At 43.2% G+C, this 15,693-nt stretch overlaps 1 protein-coding gene across 18 annotated transcripts in view; it reads left to right on the forward strand.

Moving 5' to 3' along the window:
• DLGAP1 (DLG associated protein 1) overlaps positions 1 to 15,693 on the forward strand; it is an 885,205-nt gene that overhangs the window by 809,907 nt on the left and 59,605 nt on the right. For 14 of the 18 annotated variants that reach the window (XM_027068580.2, XM_053206117.1, XM_027068582.2 and 11 more), the window contains one exon: positions 7,617 to 7,990. In XM_027068580.2, coding sequence (XP_026924381.1) covers positions 7,617 to 7,990 — 374 coding nt within the window. The remainder of the gene's footprint in view (positions 1 to 7,616; positions 7,991 to 15,693) is intronic. The other 4 variants (XM_027068585.2, XM_053206118.1, XM_027068589.2 and 1 more) reach the window with 1 other exon arrangement.

The raw sequence follows: 15,693 nt of genomic DNA on the forward strand, positions 1-15,693 counted from the left end.
GCCTCAGTCTTACCATCAAGCAAATGGGGATAGCGAGAGCTTCCTCTGTCGTGAGACCATGTCTTAAATTCTTAGCACAGTGTGAAACGGAGTAAGGATTCACTCTCTGGCGATTTGGTTGATCTAACAGCACATCAAAAGTCTGGACCAGCGGGCACCTGGTGGCTCAGTCAGTTAAGCCTGCAGACTCTTGATTTCAGTTTCTCAGTTCTTGGGATGGAGCCCCCTGTCAGGCTCTGCACTGACAGCTGGGAGCCTGCTTGGGATTCTCTATCCCTCTCTCTCAGCCCCCCTCTCTACCCCTCCCCCACTCACATGCACACGTGCACACACACACGCGCGCGCGTGCTCTCTTTCTCTCTCTCTCTCTCTCTCTCAAAATAAATAAATAAAAATAATAATAAAGAGTCTGGACTAAAGGCGCACCTGGCTGGCCCAGTTGGTGGACCATGTGACTCTTGATCTTGGGGTGGTGAGTTCAAGCCCCACGTTAGGTGTAGAGCTTCCTTTAAAAAAAAGTCTGGACTAATATTCCATCTTATCATCTTTGTTTTCACCTGTGTTTGTGCTTTTATCCTGTGAAGGACTCAAGCCAGAACACTGGTGTGTCCAGCACTGGGTGGGGGGAGTCCAGCCTGTGTGACATATCACCGTGGGGAGCATTGCCTCCAGTTCCCTGGCAGTTCAGCACTTCTGGGCCTACTTGATGCAAAGCCGCAGCAGCAAATTTCTCTTAGTAGCAGCCTTGCCCTCATCTGTGCCAAAATGCATTCCCAGGATGCCAGAACATTCGTCATTGCTACCAAACAGCCTTGTTGGTAACTCTCCCTGACCTCCTCTCTTGACTTCACTTCCCTCTCAAGGAGTCTCTACTTCTCAAATTCTTTTCTAGCTTTTATTAATATTCCTAAAACCACAGGAGCTCCGGTTTGAAAGAAATCTTGCCATCTACTTCTGGCCCCCATCAGATGGTGATACAATTTTTAATTTATTTAAATATTATTTTTTAAGTTTATTTATTTTTTTTGTAATGTCTATACCCAACATGGGGCTCGAACCCCCAAATCAAGGGTTGTATGCTTGATCGCACCGAGCCAGCCAGGTGCCCCAGATGGTTGTACAATTTTGATAGCTTCCCAGTCAAAGGATGAACTGGTCTGTGCTAAACACCTCCAGAGACCAAGAGCCTGCTACCCAGCAAGGTTTCCATATTCCACCTTTGGACAACTGACTGTTACAGAATTATTCTTAGTGCCTCTCTGAGCTCTTGCCTTTGTGGTTTCCCATGGGGCATCATAGAGAAACTGGTCCACGCCAACTTCTACACAAGAGCCTTCGAGATCATTGGAAATCCTTCTGTCTTCCTTCTCTTGCCAGCTAAACATCTGCTTCCCTTAATCTACTCCTTGTAAGATAGGGCTTTTCTTTCCCCCAGAGCACTCTGCAATTTCCCCCTTAAGGAAAAGAACCCAGAATGAAACACAGCACAACCATCCTTCTGTTGTTCTAGATGTCACACTTGTACTCACACACACCCTCTTCAAAATAGGCAACTGACCCGATGTTAAAACCACAATCTTTTATTTGTGCGGTAGACCCGCTATGTCCTAAGTTTACATCCTTCCACGTTTCTTTTTTTTCTTTTAGCCTCTTCACGTCATTCTGCTTTCTAAAATAGCCTGTAGTTTCAAGTTATTTCCCTAATACGTTCTTAATCCTTACACACCACCTCTGCCCTGTCCACTGGATGTGCAAATGTTTCCTGTCAGTGCTTCTCAAACTATCTCTAGTGATGGATTTGTTTGTTTGTTTGTTTGATGTCCGATCCACTGCAGATCAATATTTTGGTAAAAATGCAATAAAATGAATCACTAGAAAAAGGAGATTTAAAAAACGGGGCACCCATCTTCTTTTTGTTAGATTCAACCAATGAGATAGTCCTTAGAATTGCTGTACAAGTTTCTAAAAGCTATTCTTTGATTTTCACGGCATATCTCACCATACAGTCACCAAATAGTTTGTGAATCGATCCCTGTCTGTGGACCATACTTCGAATAGTGCCCCTCTATGCACACAGGTGTGCTGGAAATGCTTAATAACTGTCTCTCTAAGGCAGGGGTAGTATTTCCTAATTTCCATTGTGTAAACATTCACACCAAGGTCGGTTTCAAGCTATCAATGAAATATCACTACATACAGACTTGGGAAGAGACATGCACAATTAACTATCAAGCTGGTAAGAGCCAGGTCCAGCACCCCACTGTTAAACCCATTTGATTTTTTTTAAATCTCCTTTTGAGGGCTTTTTAAACTGTGGTTGGCTGGACCAAATCACCCAAATCAGAAAACCTTTGCCCTCAACAAAAACCAGAAAGTAGGTTGAGGCAGGCCTTCTCTCTTTGGTGGCCTTCAGCTCAGTAAGAGCAGACCATCTGATACAACTCAGCAAATCCAAGATTGCTTTGACAATGACTTCGGTGTAGAAGCCTGCCACCACTAAAGGCAGATCAAATCACAGCTAGCTTTGTGGTTAATAATATCTTAGAACAACTTGTTTACATCAACAAGATATCTTGGGGTGCCTAGGTGGCTCAGTTGGTATGGCGTCAGACTTCCACTCAGATCATGATCTCATGGTTCGTGAGTTTGAGCCCTGCGTTGGGCTCTGTGCTGACAGCTCAGAGCCTGGAGCTTGCTTCGGATTTTGTGTCAACCTCTCTGTCTGCCTTTCCCCCAGTTGCTCGCTCTCTCTCTGTCTCTCTCTCTCTCAAAAATATATAAACATTAAATAAAGGTATCTTTTGACTAGTGTACAACTTTATGTACATGTATATTTTGGAATTCTTTTGTTGTCCTTTTGTGGTTTTATCTGTAGTTCTTATGGGCTTGTTGTTATATTTGAAAGAGTTTCTAGGGGCGCCTGGGTGGCTCAGTCGGTTAAACGTCTGACTTCAGCTCAGGTCACGATCTCATGGGTTTGTGAGTTCAAGCCCCGTGTCAGGCGCTGTGCAGACAGCTCAGAGCCTGGAGCCTGCTTTGGATTCTGTGTGTCTCTCTCTCTGCTCCTTCCCCACTCATGTTGTGTCTCTCTCTGTCTCAAAAATAAAATAAACACTAAAAAAAAAAAAAAAAAAGAGAGAGTTTCTAAAATTCAGTAACCAGAAAGTGCTAAATAATTCCTCAATGCAGCTTTATAGTATGTGACCCATTAGCTTAGCCAATCAGACTGTATTATTAAGAAGATACAAAACATGGTCTGATCCTACATCTGTTTTGTGGCCACTTGACACGGGTGTGTTCTTGATCACAAAGGTAAACCAGAGCAATAAGAACGTCTAGATATTTTGTTCAGAAAACTCTCACTACTACAGAAAAAAATAATTATTGGCACAGGCCTTCCCGAGGCTTTTAACACTAGCATTATCTTTCCATGCAAATGGAGACAATATTGAAGAGTCAGGTAGAAGCTGAGATAGGATAGAAATTTGTTTTCAATCTCTCTCTCTTTTTTTTTTTTTTTTTTACTTCTCTTTCTCCTTTTCCTCCTCTGGCTTCCCCACCCCCCTCCTTCTTTTCCTCCTCCTCCCCCTCCTCCTCCCTCTCCTCTGACTCTTCATCCTCCTCCACTACTTTCTTAACTCAATGTAAAAACCAGTCTCTGGTCTCTATTCTCCGCAGTATCCTCTGAATGCAAGTATGGCATCAAAATCTGTAGCTTCTCTCTTGCTGACTCTTGTATATGGGAGTCCTTTCACCAACTTTGAGCTGGGGTAATAAATCATCAGAATCTAAATAAGGGGAAAAAATCATTTTATTTGAAATGAACAAGTAAACCTGTCAGGCAAAGGAAAGCAACAATAATGATGGTTAACATATAGTATCATTTCCTTTTCAAGTTCCCACTGAATAAAAGGAGTACTTGCCTTTTTAAATCATGGTTTTGAGAATGTTGCTCTCAAACAAGAGAAGGGTTTCACTTATGGTATATAAGCCACTCATTTTCTCTGTCTTGACCAAACAAGATTTATTTACCTGTGTTTCACCTTCTAGAACCTCACTCTACCGCACCCCTCCTGGCACTCAGACTCCAGTGGATTCTAAATTATTCATGGTGGGGGCGCCTGGGTGGCTCAGTGGGTTGAGCATCAGACTTCAGCTCAGGTTAGGATCTCAGAGTGTGTGGGCTCGAGCCCAGCGTCAGGCTCTGTACTGACAGCTCAGAGCCTGGAGCCGGCTTCAGTCTTCCTCTCTCTCTGCCTCTCCCCTGCTTGCGCGCTCCCTCTCTTTCTCTCAAAAATAACTAAACGTTAAAATTTGTGGTGCTGAATCGTGAGAGTAGAATTAGGGAAAAAAATAATCTCAGGAGAGAAGAAAGAATTTGGAGCCCAGCCTGTAAAACTATGAAAGAGTGATAACCAGTAAAAATTGGAGATTTGGTTGTATGAGTTTCTGGAGCAGTCTCGAATGCAAGCGAATTGAGGCATGAGAAGAAAGGAGGTGGTGGCAAGTGTGAGTTGTATCTTGGATCTCCTGTCTTCTCCGGCAGACATGGGCATTCCTTTTCAATTTCCATTTGATAATTGATAGATGGTGCTTCTTGGAGTATAACGCTGATAACTCTAGCAGAATTGTGCCAAGCTCCACACCGCAGTGAAATCTCAAACTGAAGCCCCTCGAATATAACGCGTAGCAAAATGATTCCCGTCCTCTGTTCAGCCCCTTATTGGAGGTGGGGCAATCTCACATCTTACCTCCTTGGGTATTGGGGCCTGGCCAGCCTGTTGTGAAAGCCATGTCCCCAGGATTGTCCCTGTTCAATCTAACCCTAGTGGATTTCTAGCATTGCTGCTACCATCCTGAAGGTCCCCATTGATCAAAATACTCAGTAAACCCTATTGACCTGGAAGGGGAGCTGACAACAGCCACCAGATGGCACCAAATTGCAGTTGGCCCTGGGGAGTGTCCCCAAACCCTGTCACTACACTGGAAATAATGTGACATCCTCCTTTCTATATTCCCCATATCACACTTATCACATCATGGCAAGATGTCTCCAGTAAATCACAGCAAATGAAAGAATACTCTACTTGGCTACATCGTGAAGTTTTGATTACCCACACTGAAAGAGGATGCAGGCTGGCCAACAACAAGCCGTAAACAACCCATATGGTATACTAACGGGCCCCATGTCCTGAGCAAGATACAACATTGCTCATTATTTCAACAAAATAATGAGTTCACACTGTAAAAACTTGTCTTAGGAGAAGTAATAAAAGGATCTGGTTTCACTAGATTCGAACAGAGAGATTGATTTTATCCTCCTTATGGTCATCAACCCCCTCTTGTCTTCCAATGAATAACTGAGACTCAGCATCACCGAGAGGGGTTATCCCTTCAAACTTTCCTGGGAAACAAGAGGCAGCTCCACGGTGGGGGCAGGGCACGACACTAAATTGGGCAAGGTGAAAAATCAGCAATGCACGCGTTCGCACACTTAGCCCCAGGCTCCAACGGAGCCCAGTGGGAGAACCTGAGACCAGCCTCTGCTCCTGGCTCCGCCCCTTGCAGGCGGGCGCTGGGAGCCTCCACTGGTCGCATTACCTCTCCAGCTTCTGAGCTAAAAGCTGTGGACCTTGGGCTGGGAATTGCTGAGTTCTGTTCAAACTAAAGGATGTATCGCTCATGCACTAAGCTTAGGCGGAAGACTTTCCCTGCGTGAGCCAATGGCAATCATGCATCCTGGGTCACTGAGTGGTGGCTACGTTTATATTGTTGACATTACCCCCACTTCCAGAGCATATATGATATTGTCATGTTGCATCAGGTAATTCCTAGGAAATAGCAAAATAGTTTTGTCCTTATATCTTTCACAACTAAGGAAATTACTCCAAATCACAGGGCAGCAGAACAGCAGCACAGCATCATAGGATCCTTCTGTTTGTTGTTCCTTATAGGATGCTTCCTTTGAGTGGCCTCAGGAAACATCCTAACTATTAAAGCAAGTATTTCATTTAGTGAGTGGCCAAAGTGGTGGCTCAAACCAGAGCTGGGATTGTATGGTCGGGAGTAGCTGATCTGGCGTAAGGAGTGACCATTTGCTGTGATTGGAAAACGCATCGCCGGGAAAGTGATGGAAATGCAATAGTTGGAATCATTTTTTAAAATTATTTTTTATCTTTCAAAGCTTTTTTTTTTTTGAGAGAGAGAGAGAGAGAGAGAGAGAGAGAATCCTAAGCAGACTTCCCGCTACCAGTGTAGAGCCCCATGCACGGCTCCATCTTGCTAACCGAGAGATCATAACTTGAGCCAAGAAGAGTGGGTTGCTTAACCAACTGAGCCACCCAGGAGCCCCAATTTGAATCATTTTTAAAGATGACTTAACAAAAGTCTTTAGAAAGTTGGTTAAGGAATTGTTCTTTTCTGGCAGGGAATTCACTTGAAAACTTTAACATTCTTTTTGATCTGTATTTTGTACATCATGCTCCACAAATACAAGGCTGAAAACCAGTGTGTAAGGCTTCTTCACATAACCTCAGAGTTATAATCAGGGAGTTGGAGAGAAGACCAGAGGCCACTTTAGCCAGAGCCTCAGGGGGGACCTCAACTAAATTGCACAAGTCCAGAAAGGACACTTTTCTGCATAGACACAGGCCCCTAAGTTGGTTAAGTTGTCTTGAAGGACAGAATTTTAGGGACTAGTCTCCTATAAGCTACCCACACACTTCACCCCCCAACACAGATTTGGAAACAAGGGAGACTATAATAGAGGAGACTTTTGTGCAGTATATTCCCTCTTAGAAGATAGCTCTGCTCAGAAACAACAACAAAAAAATTCAGAAGAGTAGTTTCTATAGTGAGCATCTATCCAGAGGAAGGAAGGAAGGAAGGAAGGAAGGAAGGAAGGAAGGAAGGAAGGAAGGGAAGGAGAAAGAAGAGGGCTGGAGGGAGAAAAGAGACAAAGACAGGAAGGAAAAGAGGAAGAGACAGGAGGGAGGGAGAAAGAAAGGAAGAAACCAAGTGCCAGTAAACCAGAGCTCCAGGAAGCTGAGACAGCTGCGTCAGCCACCCCCAACAGCTCCCCCCACCACCCCCACCCCCCACCCCGTGCTTCCCACTGTTGTTAGGATTAGATCACACTTGCTCACAACTCTTTGCTTTCCTCCTTCCTTTTTCAATGTTTATTATCAAACGCCGCAATCTTCTCCAGTGAGTTACCTTGTTTAACATTAGCTGTATTTAATATATTCCTGAGCAGGCAGACACTACCCTGGGTTTATCTACACATGTATTATCTCTCTGGGTGTACTGTTGCCTGCGAAGATTTCCACAGATGGCTATTTTATGTGGATTCATTTAATTTCCATTTCAGAAACTTCCATTTCAGAGGTTGGTGTTTTTCAGTCTTTTTCCCCCTCAGTCTTCTGGGTATGTCACCTCATAGGAGGCCCAAATATCCCCTCTAAGCAGGGATCTCACTTACTCGATCAATGGACTTGTTTTCATGTTCAATGTCTTCGTGTGTTTCATGTGCCCTGATTCTCAGTGGATGTTAGTTACAATACAGGAATTAAAACCCACACAGAAATCACAGTGTCTTTGTTTTCACTGTCTTCCAGTGTCATCTTGCATTACAACATATAAGAAGACACCACCTCCAGTCCCACCCAGAACTACCACGAAACCTTTCATTTCTATCACAGCCCAGAGTAGCACAGAGTCTGCCCAGGATGCCTACATGGATGGACAGGGCCAGCGAGGAGATATTATCAGCCAGTCTGGACTGAGCAACTCCACGGAGAGCCTGGACAGTATGAAGGCTCTGACAGCCGCCATCGAAGCTGCAAATGCCCAGATCCACGGCCCTGCAAGTCAACACATGAGCAACAACCCTGCCACTGTCACTACCACGACCACCATAGCCACTGTCACCACAGAGGACAGGAAGAAGGATCACTTTAAGAAAAATCGATGCCTTTCCATTGGGATACAGGTAACAGCCTCCCTTTCCGTCCTTTGAAATAGGGACCCAAAATTCAAGAAATGTAACGCTATTGTTTTTCCAGAAGATGTGCCGTCTGCCCCTTTTGGACGACAGAGCCACGTGCGGGACCAGAGTTTCAAATGATTGGCTCTGGAACTCCTACATTGTTAAATGTGAATTTAAAGATCATGAAGATATTTTGTCTATGGGCGTTATTAGATTATTTTTGTTCTCTAAGTTAGATTATTTTTTGTTCTCTAAATTGAATGTGTGACTCAAAGCATTAGGATAATTAAACAAACACAATCAAACACAAAGTGCCCTCAATTCCTAATGCACGTTTTGATTCTCAAAAAAGGAGTGGACATCCAAGAATGACCCGGCTTATGGGTTTGTGTTACAGTATGTTCAGCACTGTTGAGGAACCACATGAGAACAAAAACGTGAATCACTTCTCATACATGTGGGAGTGAGGGAGAGGAAGACCAAAGTGACTGGTCATGTAGAAAGCGATCATTCACACCACAGCATCATGAGCAAAGAATGTGCATTAGTCTCAGCATAATTGTTGGTTATTTAATCATGCATTTCAAAAAATGGTAGATAATTCAGCAGGCTTCTCAGTTCAGCCCAGAGTTTTCTGCTGCTCAGAGATAAGATCAAGCCGACTCTTGTTTTTCACATCTGTTCAGCTTGGCTTACCCAGCTAGAAATTTCCTTCTCTCAATGGAGAAGAGTCATTCTTTTCTCCCTTTTTTGTTGTGCCATATCATGCAGGTGCCCTTTGAATAATAACTTCCTGACATGGTGGCCAATAAATCTATTCACAATGAACCAACTCTAAGGCACATCTAACAACCAGGCGTGGGGTAGGTTTTCACGATGATTTATTTTCACAGTGCATTCTGCAGAGTGCACTTCTAAAGGGCAATATTTGTCTAGTAGCAATGAGTCAAATGCTTTTTTTTATATATATATATAACCTACAGGTTACCATAGCGCACATTGTCAAGTTTCCTAAAAGAACTTGTGGCACTGGTGCATGATACTAGGCGACACAGCAGGAGGCACATGCCCAAAGCCAGCCTCCACCCCCATGCCCTGCCTCCCCCCAGGAACTAACTGCTCTCCCTACTGCCCAAAAGCTTTGAAGGAGTAGGGAAGAGCAGAGGCCGGCATTCCGTGTTGTCCCAGGCGCATGACGTGATCTTCCTGAGCCTGTTTCCTTAACTGTCCCCCACAGGATTATTTTGAGGATTGAGTTTACAAATTTCAGCTTCCCGGGGGGTCCAGAATTTCCATTTGGGACGATGGAAGAAGTCTGGACGTGGATGATGGTGATGGTCGCACAACAACGTGAATGTACTTAATGCTGTGGGCACTGCACACTGAGAAGGGGTTAAGATGAAGGATTCATTTTGTGTATATTTTACCCAGGATAAAAGAAAAATTGACCTTCCTTATCTGGCACATAACTGGCACCCAGTCATGTTAGTTTTCTTCTACTTCCTTAATGTTCAGTTTCTTCTGTATTTTACATCATTTCTCAATCGATTATATATTCCTCTGGCTCAAAATTCAAAGGTTATAAAAAGGCATTCAGTGACTAGTCTCCCTGCCATTCTTATTTTTTTAACGTTTATTTTTTGAGAGAGAGGGAGAGAGAGCATGCAAACAGGGAGGGGCAGAGAGAGAGAGAGAGAAAGAGAGAGAGAATCTTAAGTGGGCTCCACACTCAGTGCAGAGCCGGACACGGGGCTCAATCCCATGACCGTGAGATCATGACTGGAGCCGAACTCTAGAATCAGACACTTAACTGACTGAGGCACGCAGGCACTCCCCACCCAACGCCCATTCTTATTTAATAGCCCATCAGTTCTCTTTGCAGGAAGAAATTAATACAACCAATATTTGCATCTCATACAGACCTATTTTGTGCATATTCAAGCAAATACATATTTTGATTTGTTCCCCTTTTTTACCCAGAGGTTAGTATATACCTCAGGCTATTATATATCTTGCCATTTTGCACTTAAAAATAGCATATTTTGGGGCACCTGGGTGGCTCAGTCGGTTAAGCGTCCGACTTCGGCTCAGGTCATGATCTCACGGTCCGTGAGTTCAAGCCCCGCATCAGGCTCTGTGCTGACAGCTCAGAGCCTGGAGCCTGTTTCAGATTCTGTGTCTCCCTCTCTCTCTGACCCTCCCCCGTTCATGCTCTGTCTCTCTCTGTTTCAAAAAAAATAAATAAACGTTAAAAAAATATTTTAAAAAAATAGCATATTTTACAGACAATTATTGGCTGGCTCAGTTGGTAGAGCACATGACTCTTGATCTCAGAGCCATGAGTTCCAACCCCATGTGGGGTGTGGAGATCAGTTAAAAATAAAATCCTAAAAAAAAAAAGATAGTTGTTTGTCAGTCTTACTTTTCATTTTATTTAAAAGCTTCTATCTATCTATCTATCTTAATCACCTCCCAGGTCTGCCAGTTGGTCTCAGAGGCTTTTCTCCAAATAATTCTTACTCAGAATAAAGCATTCATACACATGAAATCCACCAAATATAGTGTTGTTAGTTTCACCCAGTAAGATAGAACTACTCTGAAATCCACATATAGTGTTGGGGAGAAGAGTTTTGTTTCAGAGACCATCGCGCTTCTTAAATGTTTGAATATTCTAGTGAGTGAAAAAAGGCTCTACCTTTTCCACCATTCACGCTGTTCACTACTGTAGACATTATATGGAAGTACTAAGTACTTGATGTGGTGGTCTCATCTACCCTTACAACAACCCTGGGGCATAAGTGGGATTACCATCTCTACAGTATACATGAGGACACAGAGAGGTTGAGTGACTTGCCCAAAGCCACACATCCTATGTTGACAGAGCCTAGATTGGACCTTGATGTTTAATGTGACCATGCTACACCACTTCTTTGATGGAGAATAATCAATAAGTACAAATTCAAGGCGTAAAATAGTCACCAAATTTCATTACACTTTTCTCTAAGTTAAATCTTAATCCCCAAAACGTAGAACACCAGGATCTTGGACTCTTTCCCACCATTTACTTCTTTAGGGTCAGAGTTTCCAAACCTTTCCCAACGTTTTGAATTTAATCCATGACGAATAGTTAATACTAAAATCATTTACTTTGCAACCTGTGTGAGTTTAGGCCAAATACGTAATATTTCCAGTTTCCTCATCTGGAAATTGGCAGTAACGGTCACTATTCCACAGGGTACCTTATAGGATGTAGTAAAAATGGACTGAGGGGCACCTGGGTGGCTCAGTTGGTTGAGCGTCCAGCTTCAGCTCAGGTCATGATCTCATGGTCCGTTGAGTTCGAGCCCCGCATCAGGCTCTGTGCTGACAGCTCAGAGCCTGGAGCCTGCTTCAGATTCTGTGTCTCCCTCTCTCTCTGGCCCTCCCCCCGTTCATGCTCTGTCTCTCTCTGTCTCAAAAATAAATAAATGTTAAAAAAAAAAAATGGACTGATATAATATACGTAAGGCTCGAAGTGTAGTGGGCCCAACAAATATTAGATTCAGTTGTTATTATTAACCTTACCTTCCCTTCAAACCATAATTAGCCAAATATGCTGAAATGTTATCATCTGCCAAGGGCTTCCTTAATTTTTTCAGGATGGAGATGTAATTACTTTGCAATTTCTTTAAACATTTTGAGAGTCGCTTCATAAATTTAAGTGGATTACCCTAGGTACTATGTAAGAGTGGTGACATTTGTCCATTTGGGGATCTAAGGGCGTCAAGGTCACAAAGATAAATGTACATACAATGACTGAGCCTTGGAAGATGACAACACTTTGATACAAATCAGCTGTGGGTTTAGATAGGTGGCGTGGGGCTGGAGCACAGCGTACAATGCCCTCCATTCCCATCCTTGAGACCCCTGACTCCTTTCTTTCTCGCTTTCTTTCTGCCTTGAGGATCACGGTTCTTATGGGAAATAGCTACCATGCATTTTCAGGAAGAGTTTCATTGGGTAATTTTGCTACTACCCCATACAGTAAAGCTGCAGCATCCTACTTTGGCTGACACTCTAAGCATTTTTCATTGACGTGAGCGTAGCCACGTGGAACCCGTTAGAATCCCACTCGGGAAAATAGAAACCATGCTCAGTTATCAAACAGAGGCAGTTTGATACATAATGTTGGAAAGGCTGAAAGAGCAATACTGGGATGGACTAAGCAATTACCAGTGCCAACCAGAACTAAGGGAGCAAAAAGGGAAAGGTGGGGTTCCCAGAATTTAGGAGCTCAAGGGAGAGTCCCCACTGTAGCCAGCCTCGGACCACTGAGGCAGGTGTGGTCAGCTGGCACTGGGACGTGCCAGGGAACAGTGCATCTGGTGCGTGAGCCAAAGCGGCTGAAAGCTGTGCACTTGGGCTGGAGCACTGCCCACAGGAGGTGGAAATAGGAAGAAAGTCCCTTCTCTCCTCCCACCTTCCATTGTTAGAATATAACTCAAAGCTGGCCAGCACCGAAGCCTGGGAAATGTAGTTGCCGATTCCTGGCCCCCGTGCCACAAAGCAGAGGGATACAGAATATGGGCCTGGAGATGCTGGACAATAAGTAAGTTACCAGAAAAAGGCACTTTGTCCAATAAATAAATAAATAAACCATGAGCAAGTGTATTAAAAAGCTTAAGATGGGTAGGGTGAATTTGTAGTCTTGGTTCCCATGCTGTTCTAGTGGGAACATCTCATGGAACGAAATATGATTCTAGAATATCTTGAAGTATGTATTTTTTTATAATATGGCTCCAAAACTCAAGTCAACTACTTTATCTGGTGCTTTTTCTGGTGGTCTAGTGGTGGGCGGATGGGAAGAGGGTAACTGGTTGCTTCAGGTTTAGAGCAAAGTTGTATGTCTTCTAAAAAGTCAAGGGTAATGTTAAGGGTAATTTTTTTTCCCTTCAAATTACAAAACAAGTAATATATGCATATGGTGTTGTTGTTGTAAAGGGGATTCATTAAGTATGAAAGTATACAAAACAAAATATTCTGTACTTCTTTTGTTTTTAAAAATTTTTTTTTAATATTTATTTATTGTTGAGAGACAGAGAGAGACAGAACACGAGCAGGGGAGGCAGAGAGACAGAATCAGACACAGAATCTGAAGAGGTTCCAGGCTCTGAGCTGTCATCACAGAGCCTGACGTGGGGCCTGAACCCACGAACTGCAAGATCATGACTTGAGCTGAAGTCAGACGCCTAACTAACTGAGCCGCCCAGACATCCCATGTACTTCTTCTTTCTACTTCTTTCTACTTCAGATTCCTACTCCCTTCCCCAAAGGTAGCCAGTAGCAGTGGGAGATTACACCATCTTTTAGTCTCCCAAGAGTAATCTTCAGCTCCAGATGAGTTTCACATAGTAGCTTTAGACCTTGACCCCTCCACCTCCAGATGTTAGGTTGTGACTTCCCTCCATGACCATTTAACTTACCTTGTAAAACAACCTAAAAGAGCTTGAAGCTTAATCTTCACATTGCATAACATGTGATTGTTTTCTCATTTTCTGAATTAAAAATAAATGAAAATTTAGTTATTTGAGATGGCGCTCCTAAGATTTACTTACTTATTTCCTGTAATGCCTGTCCAAATGTACAGAGATATGTGTTATGGCCCATGTAAAAAGATGAGTCCGACTGCCAAGCCGAGTCCTTTGGAATGATACAAACCAAGTGAGTTGTTACTATTAATTAAAAGAGGGCCTTGAGAAATAAAGAGGTCACATCATCTCTGATTTGTAATCACTGGACTTAAACCAATGAAGGAAAGCTGTGCAGATAGTATGGATAATGAGTCTGTCCTTGACCAGACTGTGGTCAGGCTGCTCTGAATTCTCCTGACTAGGCCTCGACTTTTGTGCTTCTGTGTCGATCTTTGCATCTTCTCACCCCATTTCAGTGAGAATCCTGCTAAATCGGTTTAGCCAGAATCCCCTGGATATCTGATCATGTTCTTCATCCTCTGTCATCCCCCAGTGATGTCTGATCAACCCGGCCTGCCTTTATCAAGGTCCCTGTGAGGCTTTCTCTCATCCCTGAGGTTTTCTCTCTGTAATTTTCCACCACTGACAACCCCGACCCTGCTTCTTGGCTATAGATTCCCACTTTTTCGTGTTGCATTTGGAGTTAAGCTCCATCTCTCTCCCACACTTCAAATCCTGCTGCGGTCCCTCGGCCGATCACAATAGTCCCCCTGAAGAAAGTGTACCTTGCCATTCTTTAACAATGTCATGAATAGTTTTTTCTTTCTTTCTTTCTTTCTTTTTTAATTTTTTTAACGTTTTTATTTATTTTTGAGACAGAGAGAGACAGAGCATGAACGGGGAGGGGCAGAGAGAGAGGGAGACACAGAATCTGAAGCAGGCTCCAGGCTCTGAGCCATCAGCCCAGAGCCCGACGCGGGGCTGGAACCCACGGACTGCGAGACGGTGACCTGAGCTGAAGTCGGACGCTTAACCGACTGAGCCACCCAGGCTCCCCAGTTTTTTCTTTAAATGTACTCAGTATATTCAGACTTTGTAAACTTTATTTTGATGTCCTTGAAATCAGAATGAATGCATATTCAGGAAGAGATTTTTAGGGAGACGTATCTCAAGTCAAAATTCCAGAGATAACTTTAATGGATTCCACATAGAAGAGATATTACAGTCATGGTTCCCAACTGTTATGTATTAAAACTAGAAATTAACGCTAAGATAACAAAAGCTAACCACTTGAAACTATTAAAAAATATTCTAAATAACATTTGGATGAAGGAGGAAATTCAAGATTGTTGTGAAATAAATGATGAGAGTCCTATAAATCATCACTGTGGGTTGTGACCATACCTATGATCTCAGAATCCATAGCCCTAAGTTCTTTCATAGTTAAGCAATACTGCAACATAAACAAAACATTCAATTCACAAAACTAGATAAGAACAATAAATTAGAAGGAATTATTAATGATGAAAGTAGAGATAAATGCATTGGAAGATAAAACAGAGCAACAGCAAAACAGCTAAAGTCAGATTGATACAAAATCAGTTCTTTGGGGAAAAAAATAAGTCTGATTGACAGGGAAAACAAAATTCAACAATATTAGAAATGAGAAAGCCATTTTTAAAAAACTGTTTATTTAGGGGCGCGTGGGTGGCTCAGTCTGTTAAGTGCCAGACTTCCACTCACCGCTCAGGTCATTCATGATCTTGCAGTTCATGAGTTTGAGCCCCACGTCGGGCTCTGTGCTGACAGCTCAGAACCTGGAGTCTGCTTCGGATTCTGGGTGTCTCTTTCCCTCTACCCCTCCCCTGCTCATGCTCTGTCTTTCTCTCTCTCAAAAATAAATAAATAATCAAAAAATTTTAATAAATAAATAATGTTTATTTATTTTTGAGAGACAGAAAGAGCACACCCATGAGCAGAGGGGGGGCAGAGGGAGAGGGAGAGAGAATCCAGATGCCCCAGAAATGAGAAAGCTTTTATAGGGGTGTCTGGGTGGCTCAGTCGATTAAGTGTCTGACTTTGTCTCAGGTCATAGTGTTGGGGTTCATGGGTTCAAGCCCTGCGTCCAGCTTTGTGCTGACAGCTAGGAGCCTGGCGCCTGCTTCAGATTCTGTGTCTCCCTCTCTCTCTGTCCCTCCCTCACTCACACTCTGTGTTTCTCTCTCTCAAAAATAAGCATTAAAAACAAATTTTTTT

The sequence above is a fragment of the Acinonyx jubatus genome, chromosome D3 (genome assembly GCF_027475565.1).
Source record: "Acinonyx jubatus isolate Ajub_Pintada_27869175 chromosome D3, VMU_Ajub_asm_v1.0, whole genome shotgun sequence".
In the NCBI taxonomy this organism is placed as follows: Eukaryota; Metazoa; Chordata; class Mammalia; order Carnivora; family Felidae; genus Acinonyx; species Acinonyx jubatus.